Genomic DNA, 23,466 nt, shown 5'->3' on the forward strand with positions numbered 1-23,466 from the left:
CGGCGCAGGCGCGCTCAGGACACCCGCAGTCACGCGCAGCCGCGTCGCCCCGCCTGGTATCCGTCCGCAGACAATGGGGGGAGGGGGTGAAGAGACCGCGGGGACTACTCTCCACACACTCTCCCAAAGAAATGAGGGGCCTGGACGGGAGAGATGATCGGGGAGGGGGAGTAGAGTTTCGACTACGACTGTAGTTGGCACCCAGCAGTTTGTATTTCAGGATTTGAAAGGAGATTGGAAGAAGGTAGTCCCGAGTTTATTTTTTATATGGCCGAGGCTGGCGGATGTGGATGATCCGTCTGTGATGGGGGGGGGTGGTGAGGCGGTTAAGATGGCGGGCGCCCTGTGGAATGTCGACTCGGTGAGAGGTAAACCCCCCCCCCCCCCCCCGGCCAGGGCACCCCAACATCTCCCCCGCTCCCACAGCTTCTCCCCTCGGTGCTCGGGATCCTCGCCTTCCTCTTCCGCCCCCAACTCTTTCCCCCCTCCTCCTTTCGCCCCACCCCCACCTTCCCCCCCACCCCCTCCTTCCCCCCCCCACCCCCTCCTTCCCCCCCCCCACCCCCCTCCTCCCCCCCCCACCTTCCCCACCCCCACCCCTCCTTCCCCACCCCCACCTTCCCCCCCACCCCCTCCTTCCCCCCCACCCCCTCCTTCCCCCCCACCCCCTCCTTCCCCCCCCCACCCCCTCCTTCCCCCCCCCACCCCCTCCTTCCCCCCCCCACCCCCTCCTTCCCCCCCCCACTCCCTCCTTCCCCCCCCCACTCCTCCTTCCCCCCCCACTCCCTCCTCCCCCCCCCCACTCCCTCCTCCCCCCCCCCACTCCCTCCTCCCCCCCCACTCCCTCCTCCCCCCCCCCCACTCCCTCCTTCCCCCCCCCACTCCCTCTTCTCCCCCCACCCCCTCCTTCCCCCCCCCACCCCCTCCTTCCCCCCCCCCCACGTCCCTCCTTCCCCCCCCCCACTCCCTCCTCCCCCCCCCCCACTCCCTCTTCCTTCCCCCCCCCACTCCCTCCTTCCCCCCCCCCCTCCCTCCTTCCCCCCCCCCACTCCCTCCTTCCCCCCCCACTCCCACCTTCCCCCCCCCACTCCCTCCTTCCCCCCCCCCACCCCCTCCTTTCTCCCCCCCCACCCCCTCCTTTCTCCCCCCCCACCCCCTCCTTTCTCCCCCCCCACCCCCTCCTTTCTCCCCCCCCACCCCCTCCTTTCTCCCCCCCCACCCCCTCCTTTCTCCCCCCCCACCCCCTCCTTTCTCCCCCCCCACCCCCTCCTTTCTCCCCCCCCACCCCCTCCTTTCTCCCCCCCCACCCCCTCCTTTCTCCCCCCCCACCCCCTCCTTTCTCTCCCCCCCCACCCCCTCCTTTCTCCCCCCCCACCCCCTCCTTTCTCCCCCCCCACCCCCTCCTTTCTCCCCCCCCACCCCCTCCTTTCTCCCCCCCCACCCCCTCCTTTCTCCCCCCCCACCCCCTCCTTTCTCCCCCCCCACCCCCTCCTTTCTCCCCCCCCACCCCCTCCTTTCTCCCCCCCCACCCCCTCCTTTCTCCCCCCCCACCCCCTCCTTTCTCCCCCCCCACCCCCTCCTTTCTCCCCCCCCACCCCCTCCTTTCTCCCCCCCCACCCCCTCCTTTCTCCCCCCCACCCCCTCCTTTCTCCCCCCCCACCCCCACCTTTCTCCCCCCCCACCCCCACCTTTCTCCCCCCCCCCACCCCCACCTTTCTCCCCCCCCCCACCCCCACCTTTCTCCCCCCCCCACCCCCACCTTCTCCCCCCCCCACCCCCACCTTCTCCCCCCCCACCCCCACCTTTCTCCCCCCCCCACCCCCACCTTTCTCCCCCCCCACCCCCACCTTTCTCCCCCCCCACCCCCACCTTTCTCCCCCCCACCCCCACCTTTCTCCCCCCCACCCCCACCTTTCTCCCCCCCACCCCCACCTTTCTCCCCCCCCACCCCCACCTTTCTCCCCCCCCCACCCCCACCTTTCTCCCCCCCCCACCCCCACCTTTCTCCCCCCCCACCCCCACCTTTCTCCCCCCCCACCCCCACCTTTCTCCCCCCCCACCCCCACCTTTCCCCCCACCCCCACCTTTCCCCCCACCCCCACCTTTCCCCCACCCCCACCTTTCCCCCACCCCCTCCCCCCCCACCCCCACCTTTCCCCCACCCCCCCCCCACCCCCACCTTTCCCCCACCCCCACCTTTCCCCCACCCCCACCTTTCCCCCACCCCCACCTTTCCCCCACCCCCACCTTTCCCCCACCCCCACCTTTCCCCCACCCCCACCTTTCCCCCACCCCCACCTTTCCCCCACCCCCACCTTTCCCCCACCCCCACCTTTCTCCCACCCCCACCTTTCTCCCACCCCCACCTTTCTCCCACCCCCACCTTTCTCCCACCCCCACCTTTCTCCCACCCCCACCTTTCCCCCACCCCCACCTTTCCCCCACCCCCACCTTTCCCCCACCCCCACCTTTCCCCCACCCCCACCTTTCCCCCACCCCCACCTTTCCCCCACCCCCACCTTTCCCCCACCCCCACCTTTCCCCCACCCCCACCTTTCCCCCACCCCCACCTTTCCCCCACCCCCACCTTTCCCCCACCCCCACCTTTCCCCCACCCCCACCTTTCCCCCACCCCCACCTTTCCCCCACCCCCACCTTTCCCCCACCCCCACCTTTCCCCCACCCCCTGAGCTTGGGGGATGGGGGAATACGAAATGAATGAGTGAATCTGTTGAGAAACTGTGGGGTTATATTTTGGGATCAGAGTCTTGGCCGCGGGGATTAAGCTGAGGTTCAGTTTATTTGGATTTCTCCTCCCTCTGCAATTGCCCTGGTCTGATCCCCGCCTTGAGTCTGGGCCTGGTCCGGTGCCATAGGAGCTGCTTTCTGTCCAGTCTTTTGTTATGATCCATTGTGTGTTTTTTTTTAATATATGGCGAAAGTTAAGCTGTAAAGTCAGATTTTGCCTTTCCTCTTTTTCTACCTCTGCCCCCGCGTGTGTTGCAGGGTTTATCTCCGACTCTTTGCAAAGAGAAAAACAATTCTTCTAACCGCCCCCTTTGTGTTATTAAATGATCGGGATTGCAAAGCTCACTTCAGCCTGTTTTCAATTTATCAGCGATCCTTCTTTAATTTTCACAACTGAGAATCAGTCATGTCTGGTCTATAGATGCAAGCTAACCTGGGACTATGTTATGCTTGTAAATAGCCCTGTTTTTAAATGGGCAGGAAGTATCAATGGGTTCAGAATGAGTTCATCTCTCATATCACCAGAATTGATTTGAAGGGCTGAAAGGCCTGTTCATGTGCAACTACAAGATGGAGCATTGATAGGCCATTCAGTTCTGATCCACCCCATGCAATGCGAACGTGACTGTTTTGATACCCCTGAACTCCACTTTCCTGCTTTATCCCCATAACCATTGATTCCCTTCCTGATCAGAAATCTGCCTCAGTTTTGAGTATGCCTCCTCATCTGGTCTTGATAGTCTCTGTGGTAAAGAATTCCACAGATTAATTACCCCCATGAGGAAAAAAATCCTCACCTGTTTGAAATGAGCAACCCCTCACTCAAAGATTGTGCTGTTTGCTTATGTATCTTCCCACAACAAGAAACAAATTCGCAGTATCTAGCTTTTGTCAAGCCCCCCAGGAATCTTGTGTATTCTAATAATGACTCCTCCTCTTCCTATAAACTCTAAAATGGGTACAAGCCCCACTTACTCAACGTCTCCTCATAAGTTAAAAATCACGCAACACCAGGATATAGTCCCAACAGGTTTAATTGGAAGCACTAGCTTTCAGAGCGCTGCACTTTCAACAGGAGCAGGGCTTCAAAAGCTAGTGTTTCCAAATAAAACTGATGGGACTATAACCTGGTGTTGTGTGATTTTTAACTTTGTACACCCCAGTCCAACACTGGCATCTCCAAATCTCCTCATAAGAAGCTCCCTCCATACCTGGGATCAACCTAGTAAACATTCTGTAGACGTCTCCAATGCCAACATATCATTCTGCAGATAAGGGGAGACAATACTGATCAGTATTCCAGATGTGGTCTGTCCAATTCCTTGTATGGTTTTAGTAAGACATCAACATTTTAAGACTCTATTTCCATTGAATTAAAGGCCACTTGTCCATTTGCGTTCCCCTGTTATATGCTAGCAATTTGTTGATTCATGCATGAGGATCCCAAAATTCCTCCACTGCAGCTTTCTGGAGGTTGTTTTCATTTAAATGACATCCAACTCTTGTTCTTCCAACTAAGTTGTATACCTCACATTTTCCCATGTTATATCCCTTCTGCCAAATTTTGCCCACTGACTCTCCCTGTTTGTATCCTTTTGCAGGTTTCAAGTCATCCTGACTACCCGCCTTTCCACTTATTTTTGACATCTCCAAATTTATACGTGCAAATCATGAATGTATATAGTAAATAATTTTGACCCCAATGCTGACCCATGCAGCACTGCCCTGGTTACAGGTTGCTATAGAAATAGAGAAGATAGGAGCCTGCTCCACCAATTAATATGATCATGGCTGATCATCCAGCTCAATACCCCTAATCCTTTGATTCTTGTGGCCCCAAGACCTGTATTACCTCTTTCTTGAAAACAGTGTTTCGAACTTTTAGCCACTTTCAGTGGTAATGAAGTCCATGGGCACACTACTCATTGGGTAAGAAATTTCTCCTCATCTCAACCCTTAAAAAAGGAATCCCTTTTCCTTAAACTGTGACTCTGGTTCTGGACTCTCCCACTGTGTGAACATCTAACCTGTCTAGTCCCGTTAGAATTTTATAGATTTCTGAGATTCTCCTGCTTAATTATTCTAAACATCAGTGAATACTATCCGAACCAACACAATCTCTCATGTTAGTCCTGCTGCCCCAAGAAACAGTTTGGCAAAACTTTGCTGCATACCCTCTGTAGCAAGAGCATCCTTCTTCAGTAAAGGAGACAAAAACTACGTACAATGTTCCAGGTGTGGTTTCACTAATGCCCTGCACAACAGCAGCAAGACATCCTTGTTCCTGTATTTGAATCCTCTCACAGTGAAGGCAAATATACTGTTTGCCTTCTTTACCACCTGCTGCACCTGCATGCTTACTTTCAATGATTGGTGGACATGGACAAGGTCTCGAGAACATTTCTCGCTCTCAGCTTAGTTGTTCAAATAATTATCTGCCTTTTAATTTTGCTACCAAAGTGAATAACCTCACATTTATCCACATTAAATTGCAAGTGTCACATTATTCTCTATCTACCAAGCATTTGCCCATCTGGCCTGTTCAAATCACACTGCAACACAGTGTATCCTCCTCAGCTCACCTTCCATACAGCTTTATGTCATCTGCATATTTTGGGAAATTACATTTGATTCCCTCATCTAAATCATTAACATACATTGTGAAGAGCTGGGGACAGAGTACTGATTCCTGCAGTACCCCACTAGTTACTGCCTGCCACAATGGGTCACAATTTGTTTCCCCTTTGCTAAGCAATTTTATATTCATCTGAATACACTGCCATCAGTCCCATATGCTTTAATTTTACACATTAATCTCTTATGAGGGACTTTGTCAAAAGTCTTCTGAATGTTCAAATAAACCTCATCCACTAGCTCCCCGATCGACTCTACCAGTTACATCCTTGAAGAATTTCAGTTGATTTGTCAAACACTCTTTCCCTTTTATAAATTCATGCTGATTCTGTCTGATTCTGTCACTGTTTTCTAAGTGCTCTGCTATAAAATCCTTGATAGTGGATTCTAGCATCTTCTCCATTATTGACATCAGACTCACTGGAGTATCGTTCCACTTTCTCTCTATCTTCCTTTTCTAAATTGTGGGGTTCATTAGCTACTGTCCAATCTGTAGGAAGTGTTCCAGAGCCTGAAGAGTCTTGGAAGTTAACCACCAATGCATCCACTACTTCTAGGGCCACTTTCCTTAAGTACCTTAAGATTTATCAATGTTCAATCCCATCAATTTCTCCAACACCATTTTTCTTAATACTGATTTGCTTCAGTTCCTCCCTCTCACTAAACCCTGTGTTCCCCATCATTTTCTGATGTGTTATTTATATCTTTCTTTGCAAAGACCTGAAGCAAAGTATGAATTTAGTTTGTCAGCCATTTCTTTATTTCTCATAAATTTGCCTGTTTCTGACTGTAAGGGATCTACATTTAGTTTTTACCCAACTTTTTCTCTTTGAAACCTTTGTAGTCCATTCTTATGGTCCCTGAAGCTTACTGTCTCACTGTATCTTAGTCAATCTCTGTCCTCCTTTGCTGAATTCTAAACTTTCCCAATCCTCAGTTTTCTTTTTTTTTTCTTGCCCATTTAAATGCCTCTTTTTCTGCATCTGATGCTATCACTAACTTCCTTCATAAGCCATTGTTCTCTTTGCACTCTTGCACCAGACAGGAATAAACAATTTTTGTAGTTCAGGCATTGCCTACCCACTGTCATTCCTTCCAGTAACATTTCCCAATTCATCTCGGCTAACTCACACCTCATGCCATTATAGTTTCCCTTTATTAAGATTCAGGACCCTTGTCTCAGAATCCATTACCTCTCTCTCCGATTTGAAGAATTCTATCATGTTCAATCATAGCCATTTTTTCCCAGTTTTCTATCTTCTAGTAGTTAGCCAATATTCATCCATGCAAATGCACTAACCCTAACACCTTTTCAATAGCTTGATAAGATATTGAATATAAATGTGCTGTGTCCTGCATTGATATTAAGTTGCATATCTTTTAAGAAAAGTCTGTCCTTTTTTGATTTGCAGTGTAAGCTGCCTTTTTAACTTTTGTAGAATCTCTGTAACAGGGACTATATCTTTAAAAGTTAGCTCACCAATGCTTTGTTTAATATGTAAATCAACTGTGCCAAAGGCTTTCATTTCTGTAATCCTTTAGTGTAGACAACATGCTTCAGAGAAACAAACAAAATTTGATGCTGAGTCTCGTAAGCAGACCTGAAGAAGGCAGGTTCAATTTAAGCTTTCTAGAAATAATTAGACTTTTATCTGAAAAGAAAGACTGTGCAAGATTATGAGCAAATTCTGGATGAATGGCATTAAGTGAAATGCTAATTAATTGAAGCAGTACAGAGAAGATGGACTCCCTCCTACCTCCTGTGCTTGAACAATTCTATGATTGGTGTAGATAATCAAAAACTTTGGTAGGTTATAAAGAGGTTATAAAGGAGGACAGTGAGACTTTACGACCGAGACACCTGAGGGCAGCCTGTGGTGAAGTGATGAAAATTAGCAATGCTCTAAAGGCTGCAATTGGGATGAGCTCAAATACATCCGAGAGGTGATGAGTAGGACTGGCGGAAGTGAGAAGCTGTAAGTGACTTGAAAACTAAACCAATGCGTGTTAGTCAGTGAGCACAGGATCTGAGCATGACTTGGTGCACGTTGGCAGTGGAGGTTTGCAGTTGACCAAATTTACAGAAAATAGAACGTGGAGGTGACCCTGGAGTGCATTGGAATAGTGAAGTCGAGAAGTAACTAAGCCGTTGAGGATTTAAACTGAGGATGAGCGGTTGAAACTGGGAATTGGGCGATATCATCAAATTGAAATTGAGCAGTGTTGATGTGGTCAGGAACTCCGCTTTGGTCAAGTTTGTCACTGCAAAGTGAACAATTTATTTCAGCCTTCCAGTTGTCGGGCAAGGATAGAATTTGAATAAGTTTTAACTTTTCATGCTAATCCCTCCTTGACATTATTCAGTTGTTTTAAACTTGAGTTCTGTTGCAGAGAGCATCTTGGGTGAAGTACGAGTTTTACCTGGCTGTTTCATTAATACATTCCCCAGCTTTCTTCACTGTTGAAAATGTGTTGCTGGAACAGCACAGCAGGTCAGGCAGCATCCAGGGAACAGGAGAATCGACGTTTCGGGCATAAGCCCTTCTTCACTGTTGCCTTACCAAGCTGCTACATCTTGTTGAGGTACAATTTTACAGGTGTTAGTTGTTCTCTGCTAATTCACCTGAATGATCAATCTGTAGTAATCTGTCAGTATCTGAGGGCTTGATCCTAACATTGCCTCCTCTCCCAGTGTTTGTTTTGCACCAGGACTCCATGTGAACAGGAACAGCAGCTTTTTTTTCCACTGAACCTCCCCACAGGAGGTGAGGATGAACCTCTTGGAGTAACACATCTGCCCACCCCCAAATCAGTGAAACTTGTTGGAAGGGGCATGGGGTTGCTGGTGGTGTTAGTGGGTGCACACCGTCTCCAGCAATACTTCACGTCAGTTCCGGTTCTGTACCTTGATAGGGATGTTTGCTCCACACAGCAGTGCCATTCATGCATTGCATAATGTGTTGCTTGTCTTGTTAAAGGGCACAAACCCTGACTCATTATGACTAAAGCCAAGAGAGCTTTGCTAATGTATACATTTACAGCTAGTTTGTATTTTTTATTCATACATGAGACATGGATGTTGCCAAACCGGCTTGTATTTATTGTCCTTGAATGGGTGGTGTTGAGTGGTTACCTTGAACTGCATTGGTGAGATCACATCTGGAGTACCGTGTACAGTATTGGTCATCCCACTTAATGAAGTAAATACATTAGAGGCAGTTCAGAGAGTGTTTACTGGGTTAATATTTGGAATGGGCGACTAGTCACATGAAGAAAGACTGGACAAACTGGATTTGTATCTGCTGGAGTTCGATGAGTAGAATTTAACTTGACTAAAGTACAAGATCTTGAAGGATTTTGGCAGGGTGGATGTGGAAAGGATGTTTACCTCTTGTGGGAGAATCTAGAGCCAGAGGTTACTATATAAAAAATAAATTTGACCATCTATTTAATACAGGTAACAATTCGTTTCTCAGAGGCTGATGTGTCTTTTTAACTTTCTTCCTCAGTAGGTGATGGTAGTAGAGTCATAGAGATGTGCAGCACTGAAACAGACCCTTCGGTCCAACCTGTCCATGCCGACCAGATATCCCAACCCAATCTAGTCCCATCTGCCAGCACCCGGCCCATATCCCTCCAAACCCTTCCTATTCATATACCCATCCAAATGCCTCTTAACTGTTGCAATTGTACCAGCCTCCACCACATCCTCTGACAGCTCATTCCATACACTTACCACCCTTTGCATGAAACAGTTGCCCCTTGGGTCTCTTTTATACCTTTCCCCTCTCACCCTAAACCCCTGCCCTCTAGTTCTGGACTCCCCGACCCCAGGGAAAAGACTTTGCCTATTTATCCTATCCATGCCCCTCATAATTTTGTAAACCTCTATAAGGTCACCCCTCAGCCTCCAACGCTCCAGGGAAAACAGCCCCGGCCTGTTCAGCCTTTCCCTGTAGCTCAAATCCTCCAACCCTGGCAACATCCTTGTAAAACTTTTCTGAACCCTTTCAGGTTTCACAACATCTTTCCGATAGGAAGGCGACCAGAATTGCATGCAATATTCCAACAGTGGCCTAACCAATGTCCTGTACAGCCGCAACATGACCTCCCAACTCCTGTACTCCGTACTCTGACCAATAAAGAAAAGCATACCAGACGCCGCCTTCACTATCCTATCTACCTGCGACTCCAGTTTCAAGGAGCTATGAACCTGCACTCCAAGGTCTGTTTGTTCAGCAACACTCCCTAGGACCTTACCATTAAGTGTCTAAGATTTGTTTTCCCAAAATGCAGCACCTGTCATTTATCTGAATTAAACTCCATCTGCCACTTCTCAGCACAGAGGAAGTGATGGAGGCTGGTACAATTACAACATTTAAAAGACATCTGGATGGGGAACATGGATAGGAAGGATTTAGAGGGATATGGGCCAAATGTTGTCAAATGGGACTGGATTAATTTATGATACCTGGCCAGTGTGGGTGAGTTGAACTGTAGGGTCTGTTTCTGTGCTGTATGACTCTTGAGTCTGTGTATGAGTTCTTTCAGGTGAGGGCTTATGTTGAATTAAATTGAGTCGACATCGCAAACAAATCTTTTGTCCTCATCAATCTCTGGCAGTGTTATTGCTCCAGAAAAACTTCCTGCCACTCGCCCAGCTCTCCCTGTCACCATATCCTCTCTACCTTGCTCGCTCATACATATCCTGTTTCCCATACAATGCATCCAAGTGTTTTGCCTCAACCACACTCCGTGGAAGAGAGTTCCATATGCTCCCTACTCTCCAGTTAAGTTTCTCCTGAATTCCTAATTGCATTTGTTTGTGAGTGTTTTATATTGATGACTGTAATTGAACCCACCCCCAAGTGGAAATATTACACTGACTCTATTAAACACCTTCACAATTGAAACACCTCCACTATAGCACAGAAACTGGTTGCTGAGTCTCATTGATCCACATCTATGTTTATACTGCATAAAATAAAAATAGAAAATTATTTCTGGTGAGAAAACCTTTAATCTGTCTTTTCTGTTTCTGAATACTTACTGATCAGATATGTCTTTCAGCAGTTTTCTATTGTTTTCATGGGGTGCTACTAGACTTGACAAAAACACAGTGACTAATCAGCTAAAATAGAGTCCATGTTGTAACATTTGATCATTGCTTTTTTTTTAAAGAAAGTTGCATGTTCCCAGTTCCACAGCTTCTATTGTTATTCTCCATTTTAACTCTAACTTTGAGCAGCATGAAACCCAGCCTTAGTAACTAAAGTTGAGTGTTGCCGTTTTTCTGGGCAAGTGGCCAGCAATTTGAACTTGAGGCTCCCAATCAATGTATTGAGTGTTAGTCTCCTGCCAGGGCACAAATCATTGCTTTGTGGTTGTGTTTTCTTAAATGGAAATTTCTATTCGCAAGCAGCAGTGAGCACTCCTCATCAGGATATCTTAAAACTGACGTTTGAGGGAGGGGTGAAAACTTTTCAGGTCTGTTCCTTGCTTTTCTACTGAGTTTGATTTTTCAATTCAGCTATCACCAAGCAGCGATCGAATGAAAAGACCCAGAATTTGTGGTTTTGATCCCTTCCCATGTTGCCAGCCTATAGAAACAGGCTGAATCATCCTTTTGAGTGTTTGGTCATAACAACTATTTGAGTACAGTCATGATTTGGAGATGCCGGTGTTGGACTGGGGTGTACAAAGTTAAAGTCCAACAGGTTATAGTCCGACAGGTTTAATTGGAAGCACACTAGCTTTTGGAGCGACGCTCCATCAGGTGATAGTGGAGTGCTCAATCCTAACACAGAATTTACATCACACTGTAAATATTTGCTATAAGTTCTGTGTTAGGATTGAGCCCTCCATTATCACCTGATGAAGGAGCGTCATTCCGAAAGCTCGTGTGCTTCCAATTAAACCTGTTGGACTATAACCTGGTGTTGTGAGATTTTTACATTTTGAGTACAGAATAGTGCTCTTCATGATTAGAGCTGCTAATATGAATGGTGTGCACCCCCCAATCTCTCTGCAGCACTTGAGAGTGTGTAAGAGTGCAGTGGAATAAAACTGTCCTCTTTAAATGATGAACTTAATTTCTATAACACTTTTCCTGTCTTTGGTGCATCCTAAAGCACTTTATAGTCACTTATTCTATAGGAAATGCAGCAGGAGCAATTAGCACATAGCAAGCCCCCACAAACTCAACCTGGTAACTAAATATGTGTTTGTGGTATTGGTTGAGGGATCAGTATTGACCTACTTCCAAGACTCATTTCCCTTCTCTTCATAGTAATACCCAAAAGGGCAGATGGGGCTTTTAGTTTAAAGAATCATTTAAAAGGCAACATTTTTGACAATGTAACACTGCTTTGGCCTTGCATTCGGGATGTTGACGTGGAATTTATATTGAAAGTATTAAATTAAAGATGCTCTATGGTCAGAATTATTTCCAGCTTGCTAATGCCATTTTCACCTGAAAAGTTTGTGTGATCTGGATTCTGTGAAATCTGCCACTGGAAGGAATCAGTCGGTCTTAAAATTTGAGCATTTAATTTTAAATTGCAATTATCTGATTCGGATCAGGAAGTTACTACAGCAGACCGTGAATCTATACAGGTTGATAGTTAATTGTTTCTCATGCTCTAAGAGCACTGAGGTCAATTTTAACATAGCAGTCATCTCAACTGAGATCAGTTAATTTGATCTGGACCTGGGATCAAATACTATTAAGTAGCAAAATAAACACTAAGATAATTTCCAAATCCAAGTAACGTTGGTTTAGAAGTGAACCTCGACCAGTGAGCAGAAAGATGTGTGGTGAGCAAAATCTGATGTGAGTTAGGATGTGCAGCAGAGTCAAACATGGTTCTGGACGATGGGAGAATGACCAAAACAGTGTTTGGTTAAGCTTTCAGGCAAGAGGTACACAAATGAGTTTGAGGAAGGCAGGTATAGTGACAACAGGTTGCATCTATGTCGCGTCTTTAACATTATAAGCTAGTGATGTTGCCGAATAACCTCTGAACCTTTACATCTGTTGCAAAACTAATTTTATACTGAAATTACTTGTGTCTAAGAATGAGTAACGATGACTTCTGCTGTTTTATCTTTGTTTACAGTATTACCCTGCTAGTCAGCAGCCAGGGTCGAGTCGGTTCAGACCTGGCGTGGGCTGAGGCTGCCGCCTGGGTTTGAGCTAAGGAGACGGGTCAGAGGAAGCTGGTACAGCATGACGCAGCCGGTAAACGTTAGTGACCTGGTTCCACTGCTGGAGTCCACAGACCTGCAGGTTCTCGAGGAAGTCAAGGGAATTGTCACTGAACACCTCCGCTCAGGTGTCAGACTGTACTGGAACTTATTTGTGATTCAGTCTTCGATTCTGATGAAGGGGTTCAATTACAGTCGTGTTTTTTATATTTCCAGCATTTGATGTTTTTATTTAATTTCTTGCATGTGAGCTTTTGTTCTTAAAAGTAACTTTTTCTAATGTGCGTGAATCTTACAGTTTTGCTATTTCTGTAAATCACCTATCTCTAAGTTGGGGGAGTGGTCAGTATTTGTCTTCATCCACTCTTGTTTGTCTACTATTATAGTTCTAAGGCCACTCAGTCTATCATCCCTGTGCCAGCTTTCTGTAAGAATTATTTAATTGGTGTCCTACTCATTTCTCAGCCTAAGTAATTGTACATTTCTAAGTGGTTTCCAATTCACTTTTGGAAGTTGAAATTTAATTGGTTCTGCCAGACTTTCAGGCAGTACATTCAAATCACCACAACTCCTTACATTTATACATTTCAGAAACTAAAATTCGCATCTCGCCTCTGATTCTTTTACCAGCTATTTTAATTCTGGTTTCTCTGGTTACCATTGGAAGCAATTTCTCCTTATTTACTCTCTCAAAATCTCTCGATAACCTGATCTGACTACATCTCCTGCTATCCTTCTCCACTCTGAAATGGGCAGCCTGTGTTCAGACAAGCAGAGTTTTGACTTCACTGTAATCCTCTCTGCACATTTCCAAAGTGTGGTGACCAGAATTAGACCATAAGAAATAGGAACAGAAGTAGGCCATTCAGCCCATTGAGTCTACTGTACCATTCATGAGGTCATGGCTGATCTGATAATCCTCAACTTTGCTTTGCTGTCTCATCCCTATAACCCTTGATTCCCTGACTGATTAAAAATCTGTCTGCCTCAGCTTTGAATACACTTAATGACCCAGCCTGGACAACACTCTGCAGTAAAGAATTCCACAGCGATGCAACCCTAAGAAGAATTTGCTTCTCATCTCTGTCTTAAATGTGCGATTCCTTGTTCTAAAATGATGCCTTCTGATCTTAGACTCCCTGTACCTACCCTGTCAAGCTTCTTAAGAATCTTGTATGTTTCAATGATGTTTAACCAGTGTTCTGTTAAAATTTAATGTAACTCTTCATGAGAGGAATTAGGAGCATGACCTCCTTGGGCAACTCAAAAGTGTAATATTGTGAAGTCCAGTTATACAAACTTATTGAGAAACTTGCTCCGTCAGTAAAAAAAATCTGTGCTAATCATTGGTGATATTATCTGTCTACAGACCGTGGCCCCTTGCTGCTAAATGCTTTGGTGGATCATTATTTGGAACATAATTCTGTGTTAGCTGTACAGATTCTTTCAGCTGTACAGGAGCCCCATGATAAGGTACGTGAGCTTCAAGATGTGTTTTTTTTAAATGGGGTTGCTGAATCTCCCACTTTAACAGGAAGATTGGCAGTAATCAGATGAATATTAGTTCATTCCTGTTTATTTATAAGAATACAAAACAAAAGAGAAACCCAGAACCATTTCAACAGGCTTCTTTACATTGTACTGCAAGAAATTGGGTTTGAAAAGTGTGGCACTGGTGAAGCATAGTAGGACAGGCAGCATCCGATGAGCAGGAGAGTTGACGTTTCGGGCATAAGCTCTTCATCAGGAATGTGGAGGGGGAAGGGAGCTGAGAGAAAAATAAGGGGGTGGGGCTGGGGGAAGGTGGATGGGACAATGATAGGTGGCTACAGGTAGGGGGTGATGGTGATACATCAGTGGGGAAGGTGGGAAGGAAGATGGACAGATCAAGAGGGCAGTGCCGAGATGGAGGGCTGGATCTGGGATGAGGTGGAGGGAGGTTAAATTTGGAAACTGGTGAAGTCGATGTTGATGCATTTGATTGGAGGGTTCCGAGGCAGAAGAAGAGGTGTTCTTCCAGTTGGCTGGTAGGTTTGATTTGGTGGTGGAGGTCCAGGGCTTGTTTTTCTTGGGGGAGCAGAAGGGGGAGTTGAAGTGGTTGGCCACAGGGAGTGGGGTTGTTGGATGCATGTGTCCCAGAGATGTACCCAGAACCCCTCTGTGAGACTGGTAGTTGATGCTACAATCCTGATGGATAGGATTTGTAGAACAGAGCACTAAGAAGTGTCACCCATCAGATGTGTCTTAAGGTTAACATACAACTTTGCAAATACAGGTAAAGTGGATTCACTTCACTAAAAAGAGTGAACTGTATTGTCTAAAGGCTATTTTATGAATGCCACTTTTTCCTTAAATGAAAATCTCCACATCTGCTTTAAATCATAAATTGAAGACCACCACAACTTGGGTTTGAGTTTGTGATTTAATACTTTTGAGAGGTGAGAGTCAAATGTCTTTAATTGTGATTTCAGTATGTGTGAGTTGCTGAAATGACATTAGAGCCTCTGAGGGGACTGGCTGCCTTTTGTATTTAACTGGCTATTTCCTTTTTTGTCTAGACCGTGTTCGCAGTGTAGATTGCTGCATTCGCTCCAGCAAACTGGTTTATCTTGAAAGTTTTTGTGTTTTCCAGCATCTTCTGGATCGATTAAACGAGTGCATGGGAAAACCAGCCACCCGACTACCTGCTGTGACCTTGCTGGGGCACGTCATTCGACGTGAGCCAACATGGATTCATAAACTCTTTCGTGCACCTGTGCTGGTTTCACTACTCAAGTGTCTGAAGGTTCAGTACACATGTTTCAAAATAGCTTTATTTCCCACTGTTAGTATCTAAAATATGCTTTGTTGATTAGCAAACGTGGTACTGCTAGAAGTGAGCAATTGGACTACTTCAATTTACAATTAGGCTAATGGTTAGCTTGTTGAGATGTTTATTAATCCTTGACAAATCCTCTGAGTCTTAGTAATGTACTTATAATTAGAAATGTGTTCAGCTCATACGTGGTTGGCTGGATGCTGGTTTGTGATTTAGAGTTGAATTTCTTTACTGGCTGAGGTTACCATGAAGGTCCTGCCTTCTCAACTGTGTGCCTCACCTGAGCCATGGTGACCCTTGGGTTAAACTCACCATTGGTCATCTCTCTGTTATCACAGGGCAGCCTATAGTGCCTCTGAGGCCAAGCAGCTTTCACTTTCTCTCATTATCCAATGCACTTACCATTTGATTAAATACCTTTTTGGAAGTGTAGTCACTGTTAACTTCGAAGAAATACAATCAATTTACTTGCAGCAAGCTTCCACATGTAGTAACACCATAATTACCGACTAATTTCTTAGAGTTGTCATTTGAATGATAAATATTAGTCAGTATATTGGGAAGAACTCCCCTGCTCCTCAATGATTGAGGGTATGGGATCTCTGTGTCCGATTGGGAGAGCTGGAGCCTCTGTCTAATACCTCACTCTGAAGGCAGTGCAGTAGTACTGTGCTGTAATGTTGGCTTATGTGATGGGCTCTGGAGTGAGACTTGAACCCACAGCTGTCTTAATTGTAAAGTGAGAGAGTTTCCAACTAAAATATGGTCAACAAAGAATGTAGAATTTCTGCTATCCCATTGATAGAAATTCTGCAAAGAAGCTATTCTCTGATTTGGAAGAGCGCTCCTTTTATTTCGAAAGTGTGCGATCCTCTTCAGTTATTTCCCCACACACTCTGGCATCTTTCACAGCCAATCCACTACCAGGCAAAGAACAGTGTTGAGGTATGGATTCATTTTAAAACAATGTTACAACAATGGTTTGATAGATATTTGTTAGATGGGTATGGAGAGAATGAAGAACTATGAAATACAGAAGTATAAATCAACCAAAGTCCAATTGGATGACTTGACAGCCTTGATGGGGCTGGGTGACTACTGTAGTTCATATAATGTCTTGAGATGCTGGAGTGCATTTGTGCAGCTTCTTGTTTCCTGTGTGTTCCTCTTCCTCCCTGACTCTGTTCGAGGACAATTATCACGTTGTACTAATGTTCTCTTTAATGCTAATGTCTGTCTTCATTGACTCGCAGCTGTTCATCTTCTCTCTGCAGACAGAGACTGAAGTTGTTGTGCTCACTACCGGACTCCTTGTGTTAATCATCCTTCTGCCCATGATACCACAAGCTGGGAAGCAGTATCTCCTCGATTTCTTTGAAATCTTTGGCCGGTTGGCTGCGTGGAGCCTACAAAAACCAGGTATGACTATGGGACACTGAGGTGATGCCTGATTCTGCTAGTGAAGGCCGAGTATATGGGTCATCAGTTCTCTCTTTTGTTTTCCTGGAGGACTTGGCTATGAATCTGAGTCTCTTGGGATGAAAATTTCTTCGGCCCAAGAGTATATTAAATGTAGGTCTGAGTTTTGGTGCTTTCAACTCTGCAAATATTTGATCATTGGAAACAAAGTTGGCAAACTCACCCTGGGGTCTCTGGCTGGTTGCGTTACAAGTATAATTAGCAGTTGAGGAGATGAATGATTGGGTTATTTTTGTATGGGTCGTTCTTCTATAACGCGATGGTTGCGTTCTTGTGCAACCCCATGTCAATCGGCTTTAGAAACGGCACTTACTGTTGGCGATGTAATCGTGTTACAGCAACGCACGTTTTAAAAGTTTGCACTTCAGAAACAGTGTCTCCAATTCAATCGTGTTTTAGCAAACTTGTGTTAATGAAACACTCGTTATAGCAGAACGACCTGTACTTAAATCTTGCTCTATTCTCTCCGGGGCAAAAAATAGTTTTTAATTGTTTAGCAGCTTTCATAACTTCAGGAAGTTCAAAAGTGCCTCATACTCAGTGAATAACTTTTGAAGTGTAATTACTGTACTCAGTGAAGGAAACTCGAGCTGAGAACACACAGCAAGATCCCACATAGACCGGTGTGATAAATGTCAAGATAATGTGTTTGTTAATGATTTGAGGAATAAATATTGATTGCACCGAGCAAAACCCCCTGCAATTCTGAAATGATGCCCTTTTTTAAACTTACCCAGGGGAGCAAATGGCTTTGTTTTAATAGATCAGCTGAATTAAGTTCATTCTAATTCCAGCAACTGTCAAAGATTCTTTAGAATCTGTAACTTGGTGTTCCACTTCTACTGGTGCCCTCCCCACCTTTATTTTTGTAACAAATGTAAATTAGTTCTAATGTTGATGACCTGAAATGAAGATTACAAAATGCAGGAAACAGCAGGCCAGACCATGTATATGGTGAGAGATTCAGAAGTAATGTTTAAAGTTCCTGACTATTCATCAAAACGTGGTTTTCTGTACATTGGCTTTAGGAACAGCTTGCATTTATATAATATTTCAAATGTTAAAACTGGCCTAATAGATGATAATGGGTTGTCATGTGAAGAAACAGCAGATCCTGGGACTTGTACACAGTAACTGATATGATGCAGAGCTGCTGCTAAGCAAACTGGGTGCAAGTGGATTAGGAAGCAGGAGGGGGATATTTTAATTAATGCTTAACTTGTTGTTTTGCAAATTGATTTTTTCCTGCATTTAAAATTAGATTTTGTAAAAGTAAAAAGGATACTTTGAATGACACTAAGGGCTGCTCTAAGTGTAGCATATTTTCTGTTCTCTATTGCTATCAGGCCAAGTGCCAGAAGTATATCTGATCCACCTCCATGCCAGTGTTTATGCATTATTTCATCGTCTCTATGGGATGTACCCATGCAATTTTGTGTCCTACCTCCGCTCCCACTACAGTATGAAGGAAAACATGGAAACATTTGAGGAGGTGGTAAAGGTAAGGCTTAAGTCAGATACATTTGTTTTCCAAAGTGGTTGGACATTGTAACATTGGAGGGAGAGCTCCAGATTTGGCAGTCAATGCTTGGGTTTTGCTTTGGGGTTGTAAGACTGGGGGAGTTTCAGGTTTGAGGTGCTGTGCTCCCTTCGGGGCAGCATGATGGCTCAGTGGTTAGCCTCACAGCGCTAGGTATATGGGTTCAATTCCAGCCTTGGGTGATTGTCTTTTCAGAGTTTGCACATTCTCTCCGTGTCTTGGGGTGCTCTGGTTTCCTCTTGCAGTCTAAAGATGTGCAGGTTAGGGTGGATTGGCTGTGCCACATTGCCCAGAATGTGCGGCTAGGTGAGTTAACCATGGGAAATGTAGGGTTATAATAGAACATAGAACATTCCAGCACAGTACAGGTCCTTCGGCTATTCCATTATCATCCATATGTTTGTCCAGTGACCATTTAAATGTCCTTAAACTTGGCAAGTTTACTGTTGCAGGCAGTGCATTCTACACGTCTACCACTCTGAGTAAAGAAACTACCTCTGATATCTGTCCTATGTCTATCACCCCTCAATTTAAAGCTATGTCCCCTCGTGCTACGTCACCATCTGAGGAAAAAGGTTCTCACTGTCCACCTTATCTAGCCCTCTGTTTATCTTATATGTCCCAATTAAGTCACCTCTCAACCTCCTTCTCTCTAATGAAAACAGCCTCAAATCCCTCAACCTTTCCTCATAAGACTTCCCTCCATATGAGGCAACATCCTAGTAAATCGCCTCTAAACCCTTTCCAAAGCTTCCTCATCCTTCCTATAATGCAGTGACCAGAACTGTACGCAATACTCCAAGTGTGGCCGCAGCAGGATTTTGCGCAGCTGCAACATGACCTCGTGGCGCCGAAACACAATCCCTCTACCAATAAAAGCTAATGCACCATATGCCTTCTTAACAACCCCCTCAACCTGGGTGGCAACTTTCAGGGATCTATGTACATGAATTTCTGCTCATCTACACTGGCAAAAATCTTACATTAGCCCAGTATTCTTTATTGCTGTTGCTCCTTCCAAAGTGAATCACCTCACACTTGTCCGCATTAAACTCCTTTTGCCACCTCTCAGCCCAGCTCTGCAGCTCATCTATGTCCCTCTGTAAACTGCAGCATCCTTTGGCACTATCCATAACTCCACTGACCTTATTGTCATCTACAAATTTACTAACCCATCCTTCTACGCTCTCGTCCAGGTCACTTATAAAAATGACAAACAGTAGTGGACCCAAAACAGATCCTTGCAGTACACCACTAGTAACTGAACTCCAGGATGAACATTTCCCATCAACCACCATCCTCTGTCGTCTTTCAGCTAGTCAATTTCTGATCCAAACTGCTAAATCACCCTCAATCCCATGCCTCTATTTTCTACAATAGCCTACCGTGGAGAACCTTATCAAACGCCTTACTGAAACCCATATATACCACATCAATGGCTTTACCCTCGTCCACCTGTTTGGTCACCTTCTCAAATAAGTCAATAAGGTTTATGAGGCACGACCTACCCTTTACAAATCATGTTGACTATCCCTAATCAACTTCTTCCTTTCAAGATGATTATAAATGCCCTCTCTTATAACCTTTTCTAACACTTTAACCATAACTGAAGTAAGGATCACTAGTCTACAATTACCAGGGTTGTCTTCTTGAACAAGGAAACAACATTTGATATCCTGCAGTCTTCTGGTTCTGTTCCTGTAGACAATGATGACATAAAGATCAAGGTCAAAGGCTAAGCAAAGATAGCATAAGGGTGTGGATTCTATGGGCTGAATGCCCCCGGTTTTAAACTGTACAGATTCTGTAATTTGTGGTTGAGTTGCCTGTTGGCATTTGCTCAACAGCCACAAGTGGTGAGTTGGGTATGGCACGAACACAGGCAGCATTCTGTCTGGGTTTATATTCCAGAACAGATTAGCACCTTCAGTAACAGGAAGAAATTTGGAGTGTGGTTGAGGTAGCAATTTCAGTGGACTGTGGTTAAATGCAAATGGCAGAAAATTAAAGTTAGGGATTTTAAAAATTCTTCCATGGTACTTGGGGGTCATTGATAAGGCCAATGTTTGCTGTCCATTCCAAATTGCCTTCTTGCTAAATAGCTTCTTGACCATAGTAGAGGGCATTTAAGAATCAACCCCATTACTGTATGTCTGGAATTATATGTATGGTCAGGTAGGGATGACAGATTTCCTTCCCTAAAAGACAATGGGTTGTTTAACAGCAATCTCTGATTTTATGTTCACCATTACTGAGACCGGCAGTACATTTCAGATTTTATTCATTGAAGTTAAATTCCACCAACTGTAGTGGTAGGATTTGGACATTCATCCCATAAAAAATTAATCTGGGTCTCTGGCTTACTCTCACCACACTACTGTCTCCTCTGTACTTGATAATTAAAGAAGTAAAACTTCAAAATGTTAATTGTGTTGGAGATGTTTACTTATTCTCTCCATTGAGATCTGAAATTTAAATTCATCTGCACAAACTATTCTTTGCTTAAGTCTGAGTTTTATTGAGGGAGAGGTGAAGTGTGCATGTGTATGCATTTGTGTGCGTTTCAGTGGCTGGTTCAGCTTTTCTTCAGAGCCCTGTATGGTTCTTGGGCAGTGACAAGTTCTTGATTGCATTGATTTTAATTTTACTGCATTCCTCAATAACTGTTGCAGCCGATGCTGGAACATGTGCGAATCCACCCTGAACTAGTGACTGGAACCAAGGACCGTGAACTGGATCCCATTAAGTAAGTGATGGATGAACTAAATGTTGAGAACTCTTGTTTGCTTCATTTTCACTTGCTTTCTCATTTTCATATGTCAACTTGAATTTTCAAGGAGCATTTTAATCTGCAACATCCCCATTACTTTCAACTGTATTAAACTTAGTTTTCATCTGATCAGATTAACCTCATGCACTATCAACACACTTTCTCCCCCATCCACTATTGCATAAATGCTGCCTCCTCCACACTTCACCTCGGCTCTGATGAAGAGTCAACTAGACTCAATGTTAGCTTGCTGTCTCTCCATTGATGCTGCCTGAGCCGCTGTGATCTCCAGCATTTTATGATTTCAACCTCATGGACTTGTTGTAAAGCCTTTTTCCTTCCATTTTGTGTCGTCTAAGCCTGGTGTTAAAGCCAGTTTTCAAACAGCTTTGGAGAGATTGATTGCTTTACATATGTTTGTGTCTGTGTTGTAATCAATCCTAGCACCTCTCTCAAATGACTTTTTTTTCTCTGTTCCTCTAAATCTAAAAGAGAAACTTGACATTTGTATAGCAGAATCTCAGGAATTTGTGTACTGCTTTACAGCTAACAAAGTAACTTGTGAAGTGTAGTCACTGTTACAAATGCTGGAAATATACTGTACAGTAAGGTTCCACAAAAAGTAGAGCAGGCAATCTGTTTTGTAATGTTGTTCATCGCATATACATTAGCCAGAACACTAGAAAATAAGACTCCTGTCTTTTTTTAGAAAAGTGCCATGGTGTCTTCTACCTCCCAGAGATGGCAAACAGAGTCCCTGATTAGTGTCTCATCTTAAAGCCAGCATCTTTGGCAGTGTAGTACACCCTTAAGGACTTTTAGCTCGGATTACGGGCTTAATTCCCCGGAGTGGTGTGATTTGAATAAGATCTGTGCAAAAATGGTTAATTATCTTGTACTCAATACATACAATCGGGCATAATGGAAAGTTACTAACAATCAAATGTTTACAGGACTGGAAGAGGCTACTGATCTCTTGGACCTGATCTGGCACATGCAAGGACAATTGCACCAGTTCTACTTCTCCATCCTTTCATTGATGCCCTGTAGATATTTTCATTTGAAATGCCAGTCCAGCTCCTTTATAAAAACCATGATTGAAACTTTCTCAGATCCTAACCATTTACTGTACTTCCATTTTTGAAAGCAAAATCCTCACTTCACCTTTAGTTCTTTAGCTGGTCCCTTTACATCTATTTCTTCTGATTTTTGACCTTCCAGCCATTGCAAGCAGTTTTTTTCTCTGGACCACTTATGATTTTGAGCAGCTATCTAAGTTTCGTCTAAGTCTTCAAAATTGGAGGAATTTTTTAACGGAAATTGTTTAGGATGTAGAACTCGCTGATGACATGGCTGAACTCAAGTGACAGTTTGATGCCTATGTGAACAAGAAAGGAATTAAGAGTTAATTCAAGTGGCAGGCAGCTCAGATGGACTATAAATGTTGTAATCAAAGTGACATTGAGTGGAAAAAACTGAAAGAACTGCAGATGCTGGAAATCTGAAACAAAAACAGAAATTGCTGGAAAAGCGCAGCAAGTCTGGCAGCATCTGTGGAGAGAAATCAGAGTTAATGTTTTGGGTCGAGTGACCCTTCTTCAGAACCTTCCTCACTGGACCTGAAATGTTAACTCTGATTTCTCTCCAAAGATGCTGCCAGACCTGCTGAGCTTTTCATCAATCTCTGTTTCTCATTGAGTGAGCAGTGTCTGCTGGTATCACAGACAAATGTCCGTACTCTGCCATTATTTTATGAAAATGGATACTAACATAATGGTGACCAGATAGGTAGATATTGGCCAGGACATGCAGGGGATCACCCCTGTTGCTTTGAAATAGTACCACAGGATCGTTTACGTCCACCCAAGCAGGCTTGGTTTGAAGAATTCCCTCAGTACTGCACGGAGTTGCAGCTTTGGATTTTTTTCTTGGTGATCAAGCTCTGGAGTGGGATTTGAACCTGAAATTGAGAGATTCAGGGGCAAGTGTGCTACCAACTGATCCACAGCTGAAGCAGAGCCATGCAGTAGTGGAATGTAACACGAGTACCTGCCTGCACCTTGTGAAATAGACGTGAAATTGGGGAAATACCATAATTATTTCGATTCAGAAGAGTTGCAGCAGCGCACATGCACGTGTTATCCTAAGCACTGGAGGTAAACGCGTGAAACTCTATCTTTACAACAGCTGACTTGGTTAGACGAACCCTGAAGCAACAAGTTCTTAATCCCTTTGTAACTGAAATGTGATCATTGGCAACAACTAATTGTT

At 44.7% G+C, this 23,466-nt stretch overlaps 1 protein-coding gene across 6 annotated transcripts in view; it reads left to right on the forward strand.

The window, feature by feature from the left end:
- Positions 1-235: 235 nt before the first annotated feature.
- Positions 236-23,466, forward strand: part of tsc1b (TSC complex subunit 1b) — a 46,819-nt gene continuing 23,588 nt past the window's right edge. For 2 of the 6 annotated variants that reach the window (XM_087998180.1, XM_087998182.1), the window contains exons 1-7: positions 236-368; positions 12,501-12,716; positions 13,958-14,061; positions 15,221-15,373; positions 16,681-16,825; positions 18,232-18,386; positions 21,098-21,171. In XM_087998180.1, coding sequence (XP_087854306.1) covers positions 12,611-12,716; positions 13,958-14,061; positions 15,221-15,373; positions 16,681-16,825; positions 18,232-18,386; positions 21,098-21,171 — 737 coding nt within the window. In that variant the 5' untranslated portion in view covers positions 236-368; positions 12,501-12,610. Of the gene's footprint in view, positions 369-12,500; positions 12,727-12,811; positions 12,835-13,957; positions 14,062-15,220; positions 15,374-16,680; positions 16,826-18,231; positions 18,387-21,097; positions 21,172-23,466 lie in introns of those variants that run through there. The other 4 variants (XM_087998181.1, XM_087998184.1, XM_087998183.1 and 1 more) reach the window with 4 other exon arrangements.

Source organism: Chiloscyllium plagiosum, unplaced genomic scaffold, assembly GCF_037043375.1.
Source record: "Chiloscyllium plagiosum isolate Xiang-an unplaced genomic scaffold, Cpla_swu_hap1 HiC_scaffold_21, whole genome shotgun sequence".
Classification (NCBI taxonomy): domain Eukaryota; kingdom Metazoa; phylum Chordata; class Chondrichthyes; order Orectolobiformes; family Hemiscylliidae; genus Chiloscyllium; species Chiloscyllium plagiosum.